Below are 25,172 nucleotides of genomic sequence, written 5' to 3'. Positions count from 1 at the left end.
CTCCAAGTCCAAACCATTTTGTACTTTGAAACATGACTTGCTTCTGACATTGAAACTCTTTTTCTTTTTTTTGAAGTTAGTATAATAAACGTTAAATTTTGAGAAAAAAATTAATATACTCATAAGGTCATTTGTGTGTCTGTTCTATTTGCATCTGTTTCAGTCTCATTACCCTCATACTTATTGATGTTCTCTTTTATCTCTTGCATTAGTTCTGCTTTGATAAAATACTAGCTCTATTTGCTCACCTTAGGTTGCCTTTCTGGACTTATATCAGACCCTTTTGGGCAGCAGCAGGAGCTGTAGGCCTCCGGTCTTTGATCCAAACTCCTCCAAGGCCTTGTTTTCTCTCTAGACACAAGAGTGAGCATTTTTGCCCATCTCTTCTCTCTGCAAAGAACTCCTAGCCTCAAAGTACTGATACTGCTAAACTTTCTGCTGCTGCTGCTGCTGCTAAGTCGCTTCAGTCATGTCCGACTCTGTGCGACCCCATAGACGGGAGCCCACTAGCAATATCCTATTACTTGTTGAATGTTTTTGTTGGGAGTTTGGAGAGAGTGAGTCTCTACAAGAAGTCTCTCTCGTTTCGTCTCCTGCTCTACTGAGATGTTTGGGTCCTATCTCCACTTAACTGGTACTCTTACTAAAGTAATGTTTTCAGAGAGACTACAAGGGTGGCTATTTGCCAGATTCTCCTGTACTTTAAAGTAGTGGCCTTTTCACATAAATGATACATAACAAGGGGGCAAAAATCAAAATCTTTTCTTCTCAGAATCCTTTATACCTGATTCCAATGAATTCTAGCATCCACCGTTACACATATGAAATTTAATTCAAGTGCTACTCTCACCTGAATTTTTTTCTCTCAGGAATCTTATAAGAGTTTCTCTAAATACTTAGAGTTTAAAAATTTCTCTATAATGTGTTTAGGTGTGCTCCTTTTTACAATGTGTAAAACATAAAAGGCGATTAAATATTTCAGAACTAGAAAGATAAGACAGTTTTATCAGTTTCATTGGTTACTGTTCTAACATAACCTCTCCACCTATTCAGATTCCTTCTTTCTAGATTAATATTCCATATGATTTATCTTTCCCTGTTTATTTATATCCTATTCCTTTTTGCACTTCCTTCTCCCCTATGGGACCATCTGCCCTCTCAGTGGGCTTCTCTGGTGGCTCAGCACTCTGTGCACGCATGCATGCTAAGTCACTTTATTATCATGTCCGACTCTTTGGGACCCCATGGACTGTAGCCCGCCAGGCTCCTCGGTCCATGGGATTCTCCAGGCAATACTGGAGAGGGTTTCCATGCCCTCCTCCAGGGGATCTTCCTGACCCAGGGATCCAACCCACATCTCTTATGTCTCCTGCATTGGCAGGCAAGTTCTGTAACACGAAGGCCACCTGGAAAGCTCCCAGCCTTCTGGGCAAGGTACATGTAGAATTACTTTTAATGAGGCTCTTTTGGTGGTAAACTAAGATCTTATGTTTCTAAAATGTGCTTATTTTACCGTCATTTTTGAGAAGGTTTTGCTAGGCAGCTCAACAGTTATTTCAGTTATTTTTCTCTCAGCTCTCTAAAGGCATTACTCTACTATGTCACGGTTTGTGGCAATGCTGATGTAAAGGCAGCTACGAGTCTAATTGTTATCCCTTTGTTGGTAATATGTCTTTACATAGTATTTTTATTATTTTAATAGTTGGCCTCGAAATTTTGACATGTATTCTTAATTGAAAAATATCTAAATTACATCAATGCCTTTACATTTTCTGCAACACTACAAAGATGTTTAAAAGTTTAAAATACTTATAAAATTGCCCTCTCCTCCGGTATCTCCTACTCCCTCTCAGCCACCTACCACTTCAGTCATTCATGTATCTAGGGTACACAGTTTTTAGCAGAGGACCCAACCAGTGGAAAGTTTTAAGGTGAGAGTGTGTATGCCCTGTTCAAGGACCAGGAAGGAGTCAGATATATGCATTACTCTTTGTCCCCTTTCAAGTCTTTGCTTAATTTGAGAACTTCCCTGCTGTCTTTTTTAAAATTTCATACCTTTTGAGTACTTCCCTTATGGCTGTATTTTCCTCCATACCACTTACTACCTTTTGTATACTAAATAACTTACTTATATTCTTCTTCCTCCACTAAAATTTATCTCCATGAGAAAACGGATTTTTAAAAACATATTTTTAAAATTACTGTATCCTCAACTGCTGGAACACTTTCAGGCTTATAATAGGCCCTTAATCATTTGTTAAACAGTCATTGAATCCAGGCCCCAAACCCACATAAGAGGCAATTACTGTTCTGGAATTATTAGGGAACATTCCTTCCTGCCCCCGCTTTTTTTTTTTTCTTCTATCATTACTCAAAGCCATGGATAAGACAATTTTTACTGCTGTCTCTCCCACTGGAGCATTATTTGTATTGAACCAGTTCACCTTTCCTTGGGTGTATTTCCTTTCTGTTCCTGGCTTTATGCTGTTTGTCTAAACAGGCTCCCCCCCTGCCCAGAGATCTCGCCCAGATCCCATCTCTAACATGCCCTGTCTCCTCATCGTGAACACGCAGAGTTCCCATCTTCCCAGGACACCAGTGTCTGTAGATGTCTCCAGGGTAATTGGTAGTTGCAGCCTCCAAACTTAATTCCCTGGTCTGAGCTTCAAGTTTACTCCAGACCTCAGAGGACTTCTTAACCATTTTTGAAGGCTTATTCATTCATTTAAATAGTTTTAAATGTTTTATCTGTTGTTTTGTAAACTCTCTGAGTCTCTACCAGCAAGTCGGGATTCATTTTTCACGATCTGTGTGGCTCAGAGGTTAAAGCATCTGCCTGGAATGCAGGAGACCCAGGTTCGATCCCTGGGTTGGGAAGATCCCCTGGAGAAGGAAATGGCAACCGACTCCAGTACCCTTGCCTGAAGAATCCCATGGAGGGAGGAGCCTGGTAGACTACAGTCCATGGGGTCGCAAAGAGTCGGACACGACTGAGGGACTTCACTCACTCACTCACTCACTCACTCACTTTCAGGATCTGTGGAATATACCTGAAGCGGCGTGCCTTTCCTCTATAGTTGTTCATTTCTTCTCTTTGCTGTTGTCATCGCTGTAACCTTCAAAGCCACTGCGCCACTGGGGCCGTTGTGTGGTTGTTCTGGGAAACTATTACAATGAATTCAATACAGTAATTCATCAGATCACAGGGACTCTCTGCTTTATTGTTGATGTCTCTCAAATGGAAAATTTCTGTCCAATTCTGTACCTGTGGTCCAAGGGTGGTTTTTATGGCCTATACTGGAGACCAAGACATTGAGGAAAAATGAAAAACCGTATTGACAGAAAACATCTAACTGACAATCTCATGTCTATTTCATTATCAAAGCTCAAGCTACTGGGATGCAGGCAATCTTGGACAAGTAGCTCAGGAAGACTCAGTGATAAACATGGAAAATTGGAAGGAATCTTACAACGTGTAGTTCAATGTTCTTAAAAGGGTAGTCTAAACAGAGACTGATCTCTCAGGGGTCAGATTATTTAGGGATTCTGGTTTCCTATCACCTCTGTAACAAATCACCACAAATACAGTAGTTTATCACAAACGTATTGTCTCAGCTTCTGCAGGTTAGAAGTCCAGAGTCTCTGCTTACTAGTCTCACAGCTGAAAGCAAGGTGTCAATAGAGCCATGCTCCTTTCTGGAGGTTTGAGAGGGAAAGCCATTCCTCACTCTTCAGATTGTTGGTTCCTATTTCCTGGTGGCCTGTTCTCACCTTCTGAAGGCCACTCACGTTCCTTGGCCCTTAGGCCCTCTTCCTCTCTCTTCAAAAACCAGCAATGGTGAGTTAAGTCCCTCACAGTCTTCACCTATCCTCTGCTCTCTTCTTCTTTGAATGGTGAATGTGATTAGATTGGGTCCACCAGGAGAATCCAGGATAACTTCCCCATCTCAAAGTCTGTAACCTTAGTCACATCAGCAAAGCCTCCTTTGCCGGGTGAGGTAACATACTCACAAGTTACGAGGACAAAGATGTGGACATCCTTGAAAGACCATTTTCTGCCTATTACAGTGAGCAAGAATCCAGATTATAGAAACCAGGAGAAAGTATATCAATAATTAAGAGGTAAGTCAGGACCACTAATGCCCAGAGATACTTTCCAAAACCCAGAAGTCTCTCCATTCAGAAATGCAGCAGGGTATTAGCAGAGAACCATGAGTCAGACTCAGGGATGAGGCCCAAGAAGGTGGGATCTGGCATTAATAAAATTTCCCTAGCCTGATGGCCTCTGGCCGTCTCTCAGACACCATTAAAATTTATCCAGGCTGGTATGCTTTCCCTCTCTGTAATGGCAGAGTACTCCATGGAAGCAGCAGCCCTGAGACATCACTCTCATCTTCTCCTAAAGCTATTTCCTGGGCTTTCCTTTAAGAATGGCAGTGGTTGGCATTTTCAATCAATTTTGGGACTCTCAGGCTATTTAAATTATAGGCCACCAGCAGAATATCTTTTTTGGGTGTTTTCATCCATCTGTTTTTGTAGATTGGCTAGCTGTGGTCTGAGCTCATATCTCATTGGTAAGCTTTTGTTGAAAGTGACAAGGAAGAATCAAAACATGCTAACATTTTGATTTTCTACCAATTCCCTAATTACGTGTCTTGGTATGCAGAAATATATATTTACCAAATACTTTGCCACTGGATTTTAATGGTAACCAACTCTCCAGACTACAAATGTCCTCCTGATAGCCTTCCTCCCCTGCTAGGTCAGTTTCACATAGATTGCATTATTTGCAGCACTCGAATTTCTAGATATCAAAATATCTATCTCATAGGAATAAAAATAACAGAAAAAAATGTAACCTAACACATGGATATTTATGTGTCTTATACAAGAAGTCTAGGAGTAAAGAGATACTTCACATCTTTCCACACACTGCTGTCCATTGTGTATAGCTTTAATCTTTGTGACTAGTACTTCATGTTCCATCATGGCTGCCGCCCCTCCAGGATTCACATTCACATTCCAGACAATAAAAAGAAGGCAAGAACCATAAGGGGTGGAGGATGGAAGAAGCAGAATCCCAGCCAAATTTGCTTTTTAAAAACTCCCGAAACCACTCTCAGAGATTTCTGCTTAACATCTTATTTGCCATAAATGAGACATAGTTTGAAAAACAATCTAAGAAGTAAACATTTTTATCTATTCAGAGTTCAATTTATTTTTAAAAAGTGGGAGACTAAATATTGCTCAGGCAAATAAATGGCAGTGTCTGATGATCATACTGTTATTATAAAGAATAAAGATAAATGTATATACATGTATGTATGTGTGTATATATACATATATACACACATATAATATGCTCACCAAAAAATATCTATTGTAACTTCTGTATGTACATTTACATGTGCATGAAAATATTTTGAGAAGGTTACACACTAAATTAGAATACAGCTAAAAATACAGGGAAAACTATATTATAGCTAATAAACAGGAATTGCCTCTAATAATAATAGCAAACATTTACAGAGTATCTACTATTTTAAAGACACTTTGTATTTAACAAACAAAATGTTTGTATTTAACAAACATTAACTCATTTCATCTTCTACAATCACTTAACTTACAGATGAGGAGACTGGTGCACAGAGAGTTAAATAACTTGTTCAAGGTCACATATCTAATGTTAGAGGTGGAATTTGAACTCAGGAAGTCTGACACAAAGCCTAGGCACTTAACCTCAAAAATATAGTTTTATAGCTTGAAAAAACTACTTACCTCTCCTTCAAATCACCCCGATAACAGCAGCAGCAATAGCAACAGCAACAATGGCAAAGCAGAAAGAGCGCACACAAACTCTAAGCAAAACATGGGCTATCAGTGAAGACTGTCATCAACCTCTTCAACCACGCCCCACACAAGCAACCTTTGGGGGCTTTTTCATCCCTCAAAAAGATGAGGGTTCTCCCCACGCACACAGCTAGCCCAGGAAAGCTACGCAGGATTCCAAACGTCAGCTCTAGTCTCAATTTCCTCCACGAGCCATGCCCCATTTCTCCTTCTCTCCCATCTGAACATAGCTGTCCACCCACTTCAAGTCATACATTTTTCTTGCCAAGTTGATAACTATAAAATAATGAGATCGTTATTTGCCCTAGGTGGTGGAAAAGGTCAAGAGTAGAGAAAAGGGAAGCCTATTATTCCCGTGTCTGGAAATAACTAACATTTATATGGTTTTAAAGACCCTATGGAATTTCCATATACCGTTGCTCATTTAATGTGATGGTTTTCGCTCCTAGTTTACAGATGAAGAAACTGAGGCTGTGTAAGGTTAACTATTTTTTTTATCCACCAAGTTTTCTCTGTGAAGAGTGGCAAAGCTGATCTTAAGTCTGATTATCCTTTCCCCAAACTGCTGCAAAATCCTTTTACATAAACTTCCTTGGCCAAAAATTTCCACATATGTTCCTCATGAAATTTGTGGCTAGAAGAGTGAAAATTCATCATCACTGCTGGAAAAATAAAACTTGAGGGTGAAAGAAAGAGGCTGGAGTTGAGGATCATTTACATGTTACAGTTTTCATGCATGGTAGCAGTATTCTGGTTAAAACAAACTAAATGGGTTTTTTTGTTTTTTTTTTTTTTGCTGTTGGCCATTTTTAAAGTCTTTATTGAATTTGCTACAATATTGCTTCTATTGTTTTATGTTTGAGTCTTTCATCACGAAACACGAAGGATCCCAACTCCCTAAGCAGGGATTGAACCCGTACTCCCTGTGCTGGAAGGCAAAAAGTCTTAACCACTGGTCTGCCGCTGAAGTTTCAAGACTATCTAAATGTTCTTTTAGCTTCCATTTCCCTTTAGTTTTGGCACAATCTTTTAGTTTATGCTGCTGCTGCTGCTAAGTCGCTTCAGTCGTGTCCGACTGTGTGACCCCATAGACGGCAGCCCACCAGGCTTCCCCATCCCTGGGATTCTCCAGGCAAGAACACTGGAGTGGGTTGCCGTTTCCATCTCCAATGCATGAAAGTGAAAAGTGAAAGTGAAGTCGCTCAGTTGTGTCCGACTCTATCGACCCCATGGACTGCAGCCGACCAGGCTCCTCCGTCCATGGGACTTTCCAGGCAAAAGTACTGGAGTGGAATGCCATTGCCTTCTCCGTTAGTTTATGCTAGCTCCTGGAAAATAGTCATTTTGGAAGTTTTATTTTTCCTTCTTTCCTAAATATTCAGCTCCTCTGTGGCTTTATCTAGAAATAAAAGATTATCATAGCTGACTGCTGACTTGGTAATCTATGTTGGTTGTATTCATGTGCTACAAATAGTTTTATATAAAAACACAGTATATGTAAAAACACTGTATAACTAAAAGATAAAAGTTTTAAAGGTCAAGAAGGACCTTATAACAACAAAGCTTGTGCTCACAGTGTATCATGAAGAGTTTGTTGGTTTAAGAAATGCAGACGTAGAACGTGTTTAGAGACTGGATGGGAAAATGATGTAAGTCTTTGTTCCCACAATAAACTTGAGTCAAAAGAGCAAACAAGATAGCTCACAAGATCACACCACTCTGAATTCTCTCAGAAGGTTTTTATACCTGAACAGAAAAGTTTCTGAAGTTAAATATCTTGACTAACACTATTTCCACCACTGTGACCTCCTAACTTGGTTCTGAACAAGATACTGTGCAGGATTAGAACATATAATTTTTCATTAATAAATCTAGGATTGTACATTTAAAGTACAGCAACTGGAGAAATTGGTAAAGTAAATTAAATTGAAGTAGTAATTGAGTAGTAATTGATGTAGTAATTGAGTTCCAGAATTGAGAACTAACAAAAACCTGAGAATGTATTTTTAGAATATTTCTTGGCCAAAAATCAGAAAAGACTCCCTTCTCTTTGCTAGTCCCCCAAAACTGACAGATTATTTGAACCCCCATTATTCCCCATTGCCCTTTGACTTCCAACCCCCCAGCTTTTAAAAGGATCAGTCAAAAGGAGGCTCACACAGGTCACAAGATCAGGTTACAAATACAATCTGCTCACTGCATATCTCCTCACCTCCTGCCCTGCCCTCCTCTTTTATATCCAAAATAGTTTACAATACTGACATCTCATTATAACTTTTCCTTCGAATCTGGGGTGCTGAAAGACAAGATTTTTATACCTTCCAATAAGAGTACTATAAATTATCAAGCACCCCCAAATTCTCAAAATTTGCTTCAAGATATGAAAGCTCCTTCCACGATTCTCTCCTTCAATAACTGATATAGATTATTTCTCTAGCACTGAATGGCCCAAGCTTTGTAAAACCATGTGCTCTTAGATGGTATTTGTCAAATCCTTCTTTCCTGAGGAAGGAAGAATAGTTTCCAGGCAAATGACCCAGAAGCATATTCACCTTCAAGTCAGGATTGTCCAAAAACCAAACTAGTACACCTTTCAAACTAATGATGGAATTACCTTCACAGCATCATTCCAGCCTCTGCCTGGACTCCTGAAATTACTGAGCAAGAGAGAAAGGAGTGCTCAATACTTCTTGTGTCTCTTCACATTATTGGGGCAGTCTCTCTTTACATGAAATCATTAGCTCTGCTATTATATTTCTTCAGTTGTCTTGGCTCTTTCTGGAGTCAGCCAAGAGAAGATCCTGCAACTCTATGGGCCATAGCCCACTAGGCTCCTCTGTCCATGAGATTCTCCAGGCAAAGAACACTGAAGTGGGTTGCCATGCAGGGAATCTTCCCCACCCAAGGATCAAACCCATATCTCTTTAAGTTTCCTGCATTGGGAGGCAGGTTCTTTACCACTAATGCCACCTGGGAAGCCCTAAAAAGGTCTTACTTTTCAGTTACTAGAATCATATTGGTTTTAAAGGAAATAAAGTTACTTCTGCAACTACAGAGACTATGATGAAAATTAAGTTTGTAATGACTTCAAGTCTGAAGTGAATTCATTTACAGACACACATACTCGCTGCCCCACTATCTATCACTGCTCTGATTTCATCTGTGACCTAGTTTGTGGCTTCCAAAACTTTACATCACTGTGGGAAACTCATCCTTGAAGATATTTAGCTTGCTCACATTATACCTTCTATAAAACCCTGGCTACATGTGAGCCTTCCCACTTATTTCAACATCTCCTGAGCACTGTGATTTTTTTATCAAATATTTCCATTTGGCAGTTCAAAAATTTTGCAATAACAAGATATGCATAGTATTGAAGATGAGGCATAAGAAATCTTGGTTGAAATGTATTTAACCTACCACTGCCTCACTCCTCATGGATTCTGATTGTGAACTGAAAGACAAATCTCAATCACATGTAATTGTTTTCCATATTATGGAGATTTGCATACCACCTACTTAGAATGAGGGACAATTATTTTTAATAGATACAAAATTGGAAAGTGTTCCATTCGCAAATTAAAAAATCTTCCCTTGATTTAAAAGGAAATGTGTCGAGAAGTTCCGTACTAGGATTTTATACATTTTTACCTCTAGCTGAAGATCAGGTTTATAATCTATTATAATAGCAATGGGGTATTTTAAAGACGAGACATGTCAAGTATTTTTTAACTGACTTGTTAGAAATATTCTTTCTGAAACCCCACTCCTGCTCACAGTTTCACAGCATTCCAGCCTGAAGGAGAACATCTACACATCACTTTCCAAGAACACAGGTGAAGACACATAAGCCTTCTTCCTTGCTAACAACAATTCTGCAGTGATGGATGTTTGTAACAAATGAACAAGAAATCCTAACAGAATGTCTCAGGTGTATTAATACACATTTTCATTTAACAGAAAAGATGACGCCACAGGCTGGGTGTTCCACAGCTGAGACCCTAACTCAGGAGGATGAGCATCAGATTCAGAGAATGATGGCAAAGCGTGCGAAAATCATCAAGGAGCTGATACAGACGGAAAAGGACTATCTCAATGATCTAGAGCTGTGCGTTCGAGAAGTGGTTCAGCCCTTGAGAAATAAACAGGTAAATGCAACTTTGAGGGTCCCTCCAGCCCCATCCTAAATAGGATCACCAGAACCGGGAAATCACAGAACCCAAGTGTATCCGAGGATCCTTATCCTCTACCGCTGCGACGGCAGGAGCAATGGGCCCTTCCCCTGAAGCCCTGGGTTCAAGACAGCAGAAGTCATCACCAGACTCAGACTTCTGTCAGCACAGGGACACCCAGCATCAGGGAAACTGTATTCTAAGATATGCGGAAATGGAAATTCAGTTTTTGCCACTTTGAAATTTCTACGTGTTCTTTCTTGAATGCCCATGGAACTGCCAACAAACTCTGAGTGGTTGAGTTTTTAAGCAGTTTAAGAACAAAGCACTTAATTTGATCTAAAGATGGTCAAGTTTTCAGAAGAGAAAACTATGTGGGTTTTTTTCCTCCCCTACGTTGAGAGCTCAATTGAATTATGCCTATTAGCTAAGTAAAATGAAGCATAGAAATGAACTTGAATGTAGAGTAACAATTTTCTCTTAGGCAGAACTGGCCTAAGACAAAACTAGAGGTGTTTATAAGTTAATGTTTCTCCTCCTCTTTATTCAAGATCTTTTCAGGGAATTAGAATAAAGGTACAAGAATTTTCTCTTACATATATGTTAAATCACTAAGGTGGTAAGTGGTCCTCACATGCAGTTCAAACAATATGCAAAAACATAAACCAGAATGTAAAAATGATCAGGAATTCCATGACTCAATGATAATCACTATTTACATGGTTGGAAACATTCTTTCAGACATCAGTTTGGACACTTGCATATCAAAACACTCACATATATTTTATAGATAAACATAATCAGAACCACACATGCTATTTTGTAATATGCTTGTTACATTCAGCAGTCTGTTGGACCTATTTTCATGACCACTAACACTTCTCAATGTTTTTCTACTATTACTGATGCTGAAACACACATGTTTTGGGTATTGTCACCTTATCTGCTTGGAATAAATTCTTAGGAGTGGAATTGCTAAGTCAAAGGATATGCATGCTTAGGATTTTGATAAAAATTGCCAACTTAAAACCAAAAAGTTGACAGTGTTCTAATTTTCATTGCCACACACATTGCTTGAGCTGGTATGCGGCTGCATCATCTTTACAGCTGAGCATTATTGGTTTATAAACAACAGTGAAGACCAGGTACCTTTGGTTTCTTCTGACAAGTATATATTCATCAGCTGCTTCTTTTTAATCCTTATTCATATCCAGATCTTTTGCCCTTTTGAAAAACATTATGGCTTGTCTTTTTCTTATTGTTTTATAAAACCTCCTTTTATCTATATGTGGCAGCTGATTTTCTCAGTTTGTCTTTTGCCTTCTAACATTGACCAAGGTTAAAAAGTCAAAACCTTCTTTAAGGCTTATTCATTTGTTTTTGCCATATTTAAGTGGCCAGATATGTCCAACTTTGTGGATTCTGGGTTTGGCATCTTAACATGTACCCCAGATTATAAAAAGATGGCAAGTCAGTTGTTCTAACATCAGTTATTAAGCCTCTTCCCCGGTAGTTTACATTTCTTAGCAAAAGACTCTTCTCAGAAATAACAGATAAAGTGGTCTAAAAATCAGGGAAAACCAGTGTAGATCAAGGTGACCTTTGATGTAAAATGTTTTGTTTTGTTTTGTTTTTTAATTTAGGCCAATGTATAAAGCAAAGAGGCCAAATAGGCAAAACATTTTCCCTTCACCTGGAGTCATCTTTCATTTTCCTCCTTCATGACTTTTTATTAGGTATCGCTATTTGTCAGGTCCTGATCTAAACACTTCATTAGTATTCTGATTTAATCCTCTTGCAGTTCTCATGTTAGAAGACAATTTTATGAATCTGGACCCTTATGGTCCAGTCCTTGCTCCTATTCTTCAGAAAATTTTATACCTAACACACTGTCTCCATAATTTCTCTCTCTCTGTACCTAATTTTGCCATCCATTTTCAGTAATTTCAACATTCAGGCACAGCCTTTCACTCAGTTCTTTGACTTGTTCATTATAGTCAATGAGCTTTCCTCAACCCCATCTCAGCCGCTGTCTCCAGGGGCCCATCCTACAACCATCACTACCAGTAACTTCATGCCTTCTGAACCAGAATTCCAAGCTTACCTTTCTCTAACCCCCATGTCCTGTCTTTCAGCTCACTCCCATTGGTCCTGTCTCCAGCAATTTCCAGAGCAATTTCTCCAGCAGTGCTGCCAGGGCTCCTCAGCTACTGAGCCCACCACTGCCTATTCACATGTTCATCAAGCCCACACCTGGTGTAGTTTCCAGGCTCCTTCACTGTAAAATCACTCCTTGCAGATGAATTCAATTCCCTTTTCTTGCACTCTTTCATTTACTTGCCTGAAAAAAAGCTGCCTTTAATGAAGTTCAATTGTCTGTGTACTTTCTACCTTTACCGTATGCAGCTGAACCAATCTCTCTTAAAATTCATAACCATTTTTTTCAAGTGAGGCCCCCATAATGTCTCTGAAAGGACTCTTTCATATCTTCTTCTTGCTCCTCACACCTCAAACACTCTCTTTTTTCTTCTAACTCTCAGTTAGCATCATCTTCCATCATTTCATGGAGAAAATAGTCACAATAAGAAGATTCACACACTCTTCAAAAAATCTAAACCTACCTGCATCTCCACTCATATAACCTGGCTGGTGGATCCTGCTTCTCATTAAGGAGAACCTCTCTACTACACAGGATTTTATCCTCTCAAGCTTACTCCTCAATTTTGGTCCTGCCAGTGTCCTTTTTCTGTCCTGTGTAATCGGTTTTACTCTGCCTATTGGATGGATTTTTCTCACCATCACCGGCTATCTTAAAAAACACAAACAAAAACTCTCTCTTGATCCTAAAAGAATTGTCTATATTCTCTGTCTTTACTTCTTTCTCTTTTTTAAGTTGACTCTGAAGTATTTAATATGTATAAAAGCATGTGTGACTGAAACATGTTTTAAAATAAACACAATTTACCAAAGCTCTGTCCCTTGATGAGTTAATGATCAATGCCAAAAAAAGAGACTACATATACAAGAAAATGCCTTCCTTTGAATTAATAATCTTTTTTTGAATCAAATGGAATAAGACATTTATTTAGAGTGTCTTCACTTTTAGAGCATCAGCTACACTGGTGAATTAAACTGGTGCCGCCAGTCTACATTCCATTCCTGAGCTGGACACCTGGGTATGCGCTTTAATTTTTGCTTGCTTTTTCACTTCTGTTGTCTTATTTTTTTGCTTCCTATGTAACTCTTAGGAGCAATGCTAAGACTTGGTGCTTCAGACCGTGTAAAATAAAATGTTTCTGTTATGTAACATGTTTATTTACTTGGCTTGTTTAACTTTGACTCTTAATACTTTGAATTACCATTCTCATAATTCTAACTACCATTTCCTTTGTCATTCTATCTGGATTGTTCATAGCTTGTTGATTTTTCACATCCGGCACTTCCCAACGCGTAGTTATCTTTCAGTGCTCTCTGCCTTCCTCTTTGTGGAATTTAGCTTCAGTCCAGCAGCCTATGTCCTTTCCACTAATGTTATAATAGCAATCAGTTGGAGGTTTCTCAGAATTCTCATGTCAGATCCACCTTTCCCCCACTTCATTATGCTTTTAAGCTTTGGTTAAGTAAAATACTGGAGAAGGCAATGGCACCCCACTCCAGTACTCTTGCCTGGAAAATCCCATGGATGGAGGAGCCTAGTAGGCTGTAGTCCATGGGGTCGCTAAGAGTCGGACACGACTGAGCGACTTCCCTTTCACTTTTCACTTTCATGCATTGGAGAAGGAAATGGCAACCCACTCCAGTGTTCTTGCCTGGAGAATCCCAGAGACAGGGGAGCCTGGTGGGCTTCCGTCTATGGGGTTGCACAGAGTTGGACACGACTGAAGCAACTTAGCAGCAGCAGCAACAAGTAAAATACATGTTTAGGAATTCAGAGGATTCAGAGGATTCTGAATCTAAATCTAAATCATTCTAAATCTATCTGCATACTGAGGTAGTTAATTTACACCACCAGTTCATTAACTTTACCACCTTTTCCTTGGACATTCACTCTCTGTCCTGTTTCAATACCATGGACTTTCCACATAGGCCACCTGTCATTAGTTGGTGTCAAAATTTAGAAACTAATACATAGTTTTCATGTTACTATGGAAATGATCTGCAACCATGCTTAGCTAAACCATAAATAAATATTTATTTATGGCAACATAAATAAATATTTCACATGTACAGGTTAGGCTGGAAGGGACTTTGGGAAGTCATCTGATGGATGTCTTTTCTCTTGCTGAGAAGACTCTTCACCACGTTGTACTCCCTCCATGTCTTCTTTCTAGGCAGCTGATTCATGTCTTTTCAGCCCCAGAAGAAGCAAGTCAGTTTATAAGAGTGAAAATTGGAAGAAGGAGGTTGAAAACTGAGAAAAGCCCTGTGCTTATCTGAGTGAACTTGCTTGAATGAATCAGGGTACAGATGACTGTCTGGAATAACCTAACAGTGGAAACAGTTTTATGTATAAGGAAAGGACCAAGAAGTGATTGAAAAGCATAGTCAGATAAATTTAAATACATGTTTTTAGTTTTTTTTTTTAATTTGTGAAATTCAGATAATACAAAAATACCAAAGATCTCAAGGACACAATAACATCTTATAGCTATTCAGTTTCATTTTCTAGAGACAAACATCATTAGCAGCTTCTTTTTATCCTTCCAAGGATATTCTATTTATGTGTATATATTTGAATACACATTTAGTCTGTTTTCATTTATGTAACAAGAAAGTTATGTGTAATTATTCTGGATTTGTTTATATCTGCTCTAATTGTGTGAACTTATACTTGACTTTTTTTATTTTATGAAAAAAGGACAAATCATTTTGTAGTGACAAGAGCTCAGTTGCAATTTCCTGTTAGAATTGGGATACTCTTTCTGGCAGCAATTTTGTAAATAATTTTCATTTGAAAAAATATATAGAAGAAAATAAACATGTATAGCTTTACCACTTAGAAATAAGCACAATAAATATTTTGGTTTATTGTCTAGACATATATCAGTTCAGTTCAGTCACTCAGTCGTGTCCGACTCTTTGCAGCCCCATGAATTGCAGCACACCAGGCCTCCCTGTCCATCACCAACTCCCAGAGTTCACTCAAACTCACGTCCATCAAGTCGGTGATGCCATCCAGCCATCTCATCCTCTGTCATCCCCTTCTCCTCCTGCCCCCAATCCCTCCCAGCATCAGGGTCTTTTCTAACGAGTCAACTCTTCGCATGAGGTGGCCAAAGTCCTAGAGTTTCATCTTCAGCATCAATACTTCCAAAGAACACCCAGGACCAATCTCCTTGCAGTCCAAAGGACTCTCAAGAGTCTTCTCCAACAACACAGTTCAAAAGCATCATGGACATACCCAAATATTTCATGATACTGTAATCATACCACATATGTGTGTGCATATATATATATATACCCTTATGGAAACTTTTCCCCCAAAAAAGTTTATTTACATGTTGTATTTTAAACCACAAATAACAAGTACTAATTTAAATGGAGAAATATTTTATTTTCTTTATTGAAGGACCATACATTTGAGAACAATATCAAGCTCTCTCTGGATGGAGAGCCCTCAAGTGGAAAATGGTGCCGACCAGCATTATCATGGAAGTCTAGATGTTGTGTGGGCCATTGTACTGTGCGACATATGTGGCCTATGCCACACTGTACTGACATCCTACCAAAACCCTCTCCTCCAGGGTCCAAAGTGGGTAAGGGAAGGCCTGGAATAGGAGAACACAAAAGGCAAGGAATTAAGACAAATCCTTAACTTGCCCTTTGTTTTCAAAGTGCAAGAGAGGGAAGGGACCACGGGGCCCAGGGAATTCAGCTTCCTGCTCCTGTCCTCCACCTGAGTGAAGCTGCTATAGCTTAAATTATGGCATCAACCCTGATAGAGAAGCTTATGCATAAGGAGAGAACATAGAGTAGATCAAATCATCTCTGAAAGGAGCCAGGGAGGAGGAGGATGTAAATGCATGATGGTAATAAAAATACTGTTCAAATATGGCAACGCCATGGAAATCTGTATGTGGGCCTCCCAGGTGGCGCTAGTGGTAAAGAACCTGCATGCCAATGTAAGAGGTGTAAAAGATGCGCATTCTATCCCTGGGTCAGGAAGATGCCCCTGACCCAGGGATAGAATGCCCACCTGAAGAGGTGGGCATGGCAACCCACTCCAGTATTCTTGCCTGGCGAATCTCATGGACAGAGGAGACTGGCAGGCTATGGTCTGTAGGGTCACAAAGAGTCGGACATGACTGAGTGACTAAGCATGCACACAGCAAAAAGATGGTCACGGTTCAGTTGCTGTCCTGTGAATTTTAAGTTGTAGTTACTACATTTTAGTTTGATGAATGATTTTTATTTTACTTTGGAGTTTGCTGTATTTTTTAAAAGTATCTGTTTATTTATTTTGGCCATGCTATGTGGCATGCGGGATCCTAGTTCCTCAACTAGGGATCAAACTGATCTCTGGAGTGGAACCACGGAGTCTTAACCACTGGACCTCCAGGGAAGTCCCAAGTGGCCATATTTGTAAGGACTCCCTCCTCACCAGAATGAGTCCATTGTTGGCCTACATGAAAGGGACTGCAGCTTCAGCACATGTTCTGGGAATTTCTGAAGATTGCCCTCTCATCTGAGGTTTCTGATTTGACATAACTGGTATCTGCCTTGACCCCTCAAAGCTGGGCTCTACCTCAATATGCAGCCCTTGGATGGCTCTTTAGATGAAAGGTGCTCCCAGGAGTTATACAGAGCACAGAGGCTGTGTAGCAAACCCGCTGGACAGCCTGCCTGTCTCTCAATTTTAGTTTTGCTCCTTGGATGCACTCTCTGAGATTCCCCTTCCAAAACCACCACCATACTCTTCATTCAGTCATGTCTGACCTTTGTGACCCCATGGATTGCAGCGTGCAAGGCTGCTGTATGGAATTCTCCAGGTAAGAATACTGGAGTGGGTAGCTATTTTCTTCTCCAGGTATCGATCCCAGGTCTCCTGCATTGCAGGCAGATTCTTTAGCAACTTAGCCACCAAGGAAGCCCTGAGATTACCTTAGTTCTGTCTGAACCTCCTCCCTAATCCCCACCCAGCTCAGCTCTTAGACACCCACTTCTCCTTAAGAGGATTTTAGACAATCACGTGTAATGAAATTTTACCAATCTAACTGAACAAAGAACAGAATTATGATCATGATAATTCACTGAAAAACAAGATGAAAGAACCAAGACAGAAATATTTTATCTAATAATTATTAAAATAGACCCAGCTTTCACTTATAGATTGATACATATATCATTTATATATATCTTATTTATATATTTCATTTATAGATCGATATATAGCCACCAGGGAAGCCCTTACAGATCGATAGGTAGATAAATTAGACTTCTCAAAGCTATTTGTTAAAACTCTGCTTACATAACAAATAGAGGAAATCATAGGTGAGCAAATTTTTTTTGTCATGAGTTTTGAAATGTCATAGAAGGGTCTTGTCAAAATTGCCCTCACTAGCTGTCACCTCCACTAAAAGACTTTAACTGTTGCCAAAAATAAGTCATTCATTTTTAACAGGCAACTATGCAATTTTTTCCCCTCCTTTTTTTTTTTTTATCATCCAGCTACTCTTTTTTTAAAGACATTTTTTTTTGGAGCACTTTTGGTTCATAGCAAAGTTGAGGGAAGATTTCCTGTATTGGCCTGACACCATGTATAATTTTCCCCATCATCAATATCCGCCACTAGAGTGTTGGTTTTGTTACAACTGATGAATATTAGCACACTGATATATCGGTACCACCCAAAATCCATAGTTCATATGATGGTTGCCTTTTAGCGTTGTCCCATCGGCAGAGGAGCCTGACCGGCTATGGTCCATAGTGTTGCAGATTCTGACACAACTGAAGATACTTAGCACATGTACACACACATGGAATTTTACAAATGTACAATGCCGTGTCATTGAGGTATTGTGGAGAGTACTTTTACTGCCCTAAAAATCCTCTCTTATTCCCAGAATGTCCTACAGTTGTAATCACACAGTATGTAGTCTTTTCAGATCGACTTCTTTCACTTAGTAATATGTCTTTAGGATTCCTTCTCGTCTTTCCATGGCTTGATAGCTCACTTTCTTTTAGGACTGAACAGTATTCCATTGTTTGGATGCACCACAGTCTGTTTATCCATTCACCGAAGGGCATCAGGGTTGCTCCAAGCTTTGACAATTATGGATAAAGCTGCTACAACAACATTGTGCAGTTTTGTGTGCACATGAGTTTTGAGTCCACTTGGGTGAAAACCAAGACATGTGACTGCTTGATCATATGGTAACGAGATGTTGAGTTTTGTAAGAAACCACCAAATTGTCTTCCAAAGTGAATGTACAATTTTGCATTTCTGCCAGCAATGATTGAGAGTTGCTGTTGCTTCATATTCTCACAAGCATTTAGTAATATCAGTATTCTGGATTTTGGCCATTCTAACGGTGTCTCATTGCTTTAATTTGCATTTCCCCAGTAACATAGGATGTGAAGCATTTTTTCATATGCTTATTTGTCATCCAGAGATCTTCTTTGGTGAGGTGTCCATTAATATTTTGGTTCATTTTTTAAATGGGTTGTTTGTTTTTCTGTTACTGAGTTTTAACAGTTCTTTGATATTTGATTAGTAGTCCTTTTCCAGATGTGTCTTTGAGAACATTTTTCCTAGTCTATGGCTTGTATTCTCATTCTCCTGCTCTTTCATGGTTTTTTAATTTTAATAAAGTACAACTTATCAACTATTTCTTTCATGGATCACACCTTTGTTGATGTACCTAAAAAGTCATTGCTATACTCAATCATCTGGTTTTCTCCTATGTGAGGTGTTTTTCTTAGGTTTGCGTTTTACTTTTAGTTCTGTGATCCATTTTGTTAAATTTATGAAGAGGGTAAACTCTGTGTCTAGATTCATTTCTTTACACATGGACATCCAGTTGTTTCCACACCACTTGTTGAGAAGACTATCTTTGCTCCATTGTATTTCCTTTATTCCATTCTCCAAGATAAGTTAACTATCTTTGTGTGACTCTACTTCTGGGCTCTTCTATTAATCTGTTTGTCTGCTCTTTTACCAATACCATACTATCTTGATTTACTGTAGGTTAATGGTAAGTCTTGAAGTCAGATGGTGTCAGTATTCCAACTTTGTTCTTTTTTAATATTGTGTTGGCTATTCTGGGTCTTTTGTTTCTTCATATAAACTATATAAACTTTGAAATAAGTTTATCAATATCCACAAAAGAACTGTTGGGATTTTGATTAGGATTGCATTGAATCTATTGATCAAGTTGGGAGGAACTGACATCTTGATAATATCAAGTCTTCCAATCCGTGAGCATGGACTGTCTTTCCATTTATTTAGTTCTTTGACTTTGCTCATTAGAATTTTTAGTTTTCCTTGTACAGGTCTTGTATATATATTGTTAGATTTATATCTAAATATTTCATTTGCAGAATGCTAATGTAAATGGTATTGTGTTTCTAATTTCAAATTCCACTTGTTCATTGCTGGTATGTAGAAAAGCAATTAACTTTTGTCTGTTAACTGTGTAACCTGCAATCTTATTGTAATCACTTATTAGTTCCAAGAGGATTTTTGGTTGATTATTTTGTATTTCTACATAGACAGTAGTGTAATCTATGAGCAAAGACAGTTTTATGTCTTCCTTCCCAATCTGTATGCCCTTCATTTCCTTTGTCTTAGTGCACTAGCTACAATTTCCAGTACAACATGGAAAATGTAAGATAAGAGGGAACATCTTTTGCCTTGTACCTGATCTTAGTAAATATGCTTCAAGCTTCTCACCATTAAGTTAGCTGTAGGTTTTTTGTAGATATTCTTTATCAAGTTGAAGAAATACCTCTCTATTCCTAGTTTATTGAGAGGTTTTTTTTAAATCATGAATGGACATTCAGTTCAGTTCAGTTCAGTCGCTCAGTCGTGTCTGACTCTTTGCAACCCCATGGATTGCAGCACGCCAGGCTTCCCTGTCCATCACCAACTCCCAGAGTTTACTCAAACTCAAGTCCATTAAGTTGGTGATGCTTTCCAACCATCTCATCATCTGTCATCCCCTTCTCCTCCTGCCTTCAAACTTTCCCAGCATCCAGGTTTTTTTCAATGATCAGTTCTTCACATCAGGTGGCCAAAGTATTGGAGTTTCAGCTTTAGCATCAGTCCTTCCAATGAATATTCAGGACTGATTTCCTTTAGGATGGACTGGTTGGATCTCCTTGCTGTCCAAGGGACTCTCAAGAGAGAGTCTTGACTACAAGACTCTCAAGGGACTCTCAAGGCCACAATTCAAAACATCAATTCCTCAACATTGGATTTTGACAAATGCCTTTTCTGTATCTATCATATGATCATATGATTTTTTTTCCTTTTTTAATCTGCTGATGTGATAGTGAAAGTCACCCAGTCATGTCCAACTCTCTGCGACCCCATGGACTATACAGTCCATGAAATTCTCTAGGCCAGAATACTGGAGTGGGTAACCTTTCCCTTCTCCAGGGGATCTTCCCATCCCAGGGATCGAACCCAGGTCCCCCACATTGCAGGAGGATTCTTTACCAGCTGAGCCACAAGGGAAGCCCACTGGTGTGTTGGATTATATTAACTGATTTTTGAATATTGAACTGTTATTGCATACCTTGGATAAATCCCACTCAGTTATAATGTATCATCCTTTTTATACATTTTAAAATTTGATTTGCTAATATTCTGTTGGTGATTTTTGCTTCCCTCTTCATGAGAGATACTGGACCATAGTTTTCTTTTCTTGTTTGGTTTTGGCATTAGGATAATTCTGGTCTCATAGAAACTCCCAGCTACTCTTCGTGTATCTGTTAACTTCCAAATTTTTCAGATTGTATTCTAGGCCTCAAACATATTCCACCTTAGTTCACTAACCATAACTTTCTTAAAAATCAACCTCATCTTTTCCATGAAATTTCCCTGAACTAAGTAGAATCAAGATATTAATTTTTCATAGACATGTCTTATTTATGCAAGCAATCACCATACTCCATTCATATGTTCTATCAGTTCAGTTCAGTTCCAGTTCAGTCACTCAGTCGTGTCTGACTCTTTGCAACCCAATGGACTGTAGCACGCCAGGCCTCCCTGTCCATCACCAACTCCTGGAGTTTACTCAAACTCAAGTCCATTGAGTCAGTGATGCCATCCAACCACCTCATCCTCTGTCATCCCCTTCTCCTCCTGCCTTCAATCTTCCCCAGCATCAGGGTCTTTTCCAGTGAGTCAGTTTGTTGCATCAGGTGGCCAAAGTATTGGAGCTTCAGCTTCAGCATCAGTCCTCCCAATGAATATTCAGGACTAATTTCCTTTAGGATGGATTCGTTGGATCTCCTTGCTGTCCAAGGGACTCTCAAGAGTCTTCTCCAACACCACAGTTCAAAAGCATCAATTCTTCAGCACTCAGCTTTCTTTATGGTCCAACTCTCACATCCATACATGACTACTGGAAAAACTATAGCTTTGACTGCTGCTGCTGCTGCTGCTAAGTCACTTCAGTCGTGTCCAACTCTGTAAGACCCCATAGATGGCAGCCCACCAGGCTCCCCTGTCCCTGGGATTCTCCAGGCAAGAACATTGGAGTGGGTTGCCATTTCCTTTTCCAATGCATGAAAGTGAAAAGTGAAAGTGAAGTCTCTCGGTCGTGTCCGACTCTTCGTGACTCCATGGACTGCAGCCTACCAGGCTCCTCTGTCCATGGGATTTTCCAGGCAAGAGTACTGAAGTGGGTTGCCATTGCCTTCTCTGATAGCTTTGACTAGACGGACCTTTATCGGCAAAGTAATGTCTCTGCTTTTGAATATGCTGTCTAGGTTGGTCATACCTTTTCTTCCAAGGAGCAAGTGACTTTTAATTTCATGGCTGCAATCACCATCTGCAGTGATTGTGGAGCCCAGAAAAGTAAAGTTTCTCAATGTTTCCACTGTTTCCCCATCTACTTGCCATGAAGTGATGGGACTGGATGCCATGATCTTAGTTTTCTGAATGTTGAGCTTTTTCACTCTCCTCTTTCACTTTCATCAAGAGGCTCTTTAGTTCTTCTTCACTTTCTGCCATAAGGGTGGTGTCATCTGCGTATCTGCATATTGATGTTTCTCCCGGCAACCTTGATTCCAGCTTGTGCTTCATCCAGTCCGGCATTTCTCATGATGTACTCTGCATGTAAGTTAAATAAGCAGGGTGACAATATACAGGCTTGTTGTACACCTTTCCCTATTTGGAACCAGTCCGTTGTTCTACATCTAGCTCTAACTGTTGCTTCTTGACCTGCATACAGATTTCTCAGGAGGCAGGTCAGGTGGTCTGGTATTCCCATCTCTTTCAGAATTTTCCACAGTTTGTTGTGATCCACACAGTCAAAGGCTTTGGCATAGTCAATAAAGTAGAAGTAGATGTTTTTCTGGAACTCTCTTGCTTTTTTTGATGATCCAACAGATGTATTCTATAATATATCAAAATTCAATGCACACAGAGTCTTGCAAGATATTATAATTGGAGGAATTTGTAAAGGGCATCCCTCTATTTTTTTTTAACAGCTGCATGTGAATTTATAATTATTTCAAAATAAAAAGTTAAATTTAAAATTATAATGCCCTTATTTTTTCTTTTTTCCTTTCTCTTTTAAAACTACATTATCCTTTTAAATATACATGTAAAATTTTATGTGCAAGAATAAAAACCTTTTCTATGACTCTACCTTATTTACTTTGCCAAACTTTCCAATTAATTCTCTTTTTATTGTGATTTCAGGGAGGAAAAGACTACATTTTTAGAATAAGGATATACATTAAGTTGTTTATAAGAAAATTTGTACTATTTAATAATCTCCTACATATGTTGGCTCTTTCTTGTGCTATGCATAGAATAGTAGAAATCCTTCTATATTTTAAACCAAAGGGAGGGAAAAGCCAACTAAAGTCCCTCTCTCCACTTCTTCCTCCTTCTCAATCTAGTCCTTTCCCCTGTACAGTCCATCACCTCCTATGATCAAACTTCTCAGTAACAAGACTTCACAGAGTGAGTGCAGAGATAAAAGGCAGGTTGATAATATAAAAACAAAAGTTGCCCAGAAAGTCAGAAAACACAGCACTTTAATTGCTATATTAAATAAAAATCTGAATAAATCAAAGCAATTCCTACTAACCATAATTCAGATGCCGGGAGCAATGACTCAGAAATGCATTTGAATTTCTGATTCTGCTTTGTACTGGCTTTTCTGAGCTAATGTGCTGACTTTAAAATATTATACTTTTGCTGGAAATCTGCTTGAGGCATTGATACATATATTCTTAAATCCTCTGAAAATACTGATTTTCGTACTTCACTAGTGGTCCAGTATTTAAGAATCTGCCTGCCAATGAAGGGGACATGGGTTTGATCCTGGTTCAGGAAGATTCAAATGCTGAGGGGCAACTAAGCCCGTGTGCCACAGCTGCCTACCTTGTCCAGGCTCTAGAGTCCATGAACAGCAACTGCTGAGCCAAATGCCCAGAGCCTGTGATCGCAACAGGAGAAGCCAGGATCATGAGAAGCCCGGGTACCGCAACTAGACGGTAACCGTCACTCACCGCACCAGAGCAAGCTTGTGCGCAGCAGTGAAGACCCAGCACAGCCAAAATACATACATATATTCAAACCTTAAAAGAATACCGATTTTCATGGTTACTGAGATCTCATCACAATGAAGAATCTCATGATCGATATGGCCAGGTTAGAACTCCCTGTTTTTTAAGATCAAAGACTTCATTTTTACACTCATTGTGGAATCTCAACATTTATTACATTATCTGGCCTTTGTTCCTCCATTATAGGGTCAAATAATTGATGTCACATTAGAAAAGGGGGGAAGAAAGTCAATGAAGTTTTCCTCACTTTTTAAAAAGTTTGTCGATCAGTTTGGAAAAGGCTATAGTTGTGGAACGCTAAATTTAAAAATAAAAATCACATAAGTAAACAGTGCGGCCAAACACAAGGTCACTGTGTTAACATATAATACGTAACTGACATTGAGTCATCACTGTTCAGATTTTCGCTGGGAGGAAGCTTTCTGTTTCGTCATCTTGGAAGACAGTTTGCTGTCAGATTGGATTCAGATTTACTTGGGTATGGAAGTGATATATCAATATTCCAGTATGTGAAACTTATTTTCCTAGCCAAGAAAAGCTCTTATCTTTGCTTGTTCAGAAGTCCTCAGCTCAAAAAAATATGGGATTTTTAAAAATCCCTGAATTACAGTTTTGTGATGGAAACTCTCCCCCAGTTCGTTACATTTATAATCACCTCATAAGCTTCATTTTAAGGCAACTACAGTTTTCTCTAAGTTTTATAATCTATTGTCCAGATCGAAACCTGATAGGCCAAGTGAGGAGATAAATGAATGCATTTTCCATTTCAGTGCAGGATCTGGAAAGCTCAAAATTGAAAAAAAGGAGAGATGTGATAGGCAAAATCTATTTTAATATCTAGGAAAGTCATCCCTTCAGCCTGAGTAACAAGATCGTGCTCATCAACTCACTGCTCAGAACTAAGATGCATAAACCACTATTTTAATTTGCTTTTATCTGTAAACGTAAGCAACAAAATTTCAGTGGCTGTGATTATTATAATGATGCTATAAACCTCTCTAACAGGACACCAGAGATGTGGAGCACCTTTCCACGTAGGTGAACTAAGCATAGATGAGCACTGCTGTGCCTAGGGCTATGAATCCTGGATTTCAAAGAAAAATACTAAGTCAGAAAGGAAGCATATATTGGGGATACATGTATTTATTAAAAACACTTATTTAGGGTACTTTAGATTCAGACAAGATCATTGATTACACGAGTCAATAATTTGAGGCTATTTGGAATACACAAAGACATGTGAGACTCATCGTTCATCATCGAAAGACTAGTTAGAGGTGTTAAGAATCCCTAGTTAGAGGTGACAAGATTCACAGCCATGAAAAGATAACTTGGAATGCAAAGCAACAATTGATAAGTGCAGACAATAAATCCAGTTGGAGTTCACAGAAGGGACAGATC

General features: G+C 39.1%; 1 protein-coding gene across 1 annotated transcript in view; it reads left to right on the top strand.

Moving 5' to 3' along the window:
• ARHGEF38 (Rho guanine nucleotide exchange factor 38) overlaps positions 1–25,172 on the top strand; it is a 156,704-nt gene that overhangs the window by 41,527 nt on the left and 90,005 nt on the right. The window contains exon 2 of the mRNA XM_061419469.1: positions 9,811–9,998. Coding sequence (XP_061275453.1) covers positions 9,811–9,998 — 188 coding nt within the window. The remainder of the gene's footprint in view (positions 1–9,810; positions 9,999–25,172) is intronic.

This window comes from Bos javanicus, chromosome 6 (genome assembly GCF_032452875.1).
Source record: "Bos javanicus breed banteng chromosome 6, ARS-OSU_banteng_1.0, whole genome shotgun sequence".
NCBI classification, from domain to species: domain Eukaryota; kingdom Metazoa; phylum Chordata; class Mammalia; order Artiodactyla; family Bovidae; genus Bos; species Bos javanicus.
Note: the sequence above shows the minus strand (reverse complement) of the source record. Positions and strands in the feature narration are given on the sequence as shown.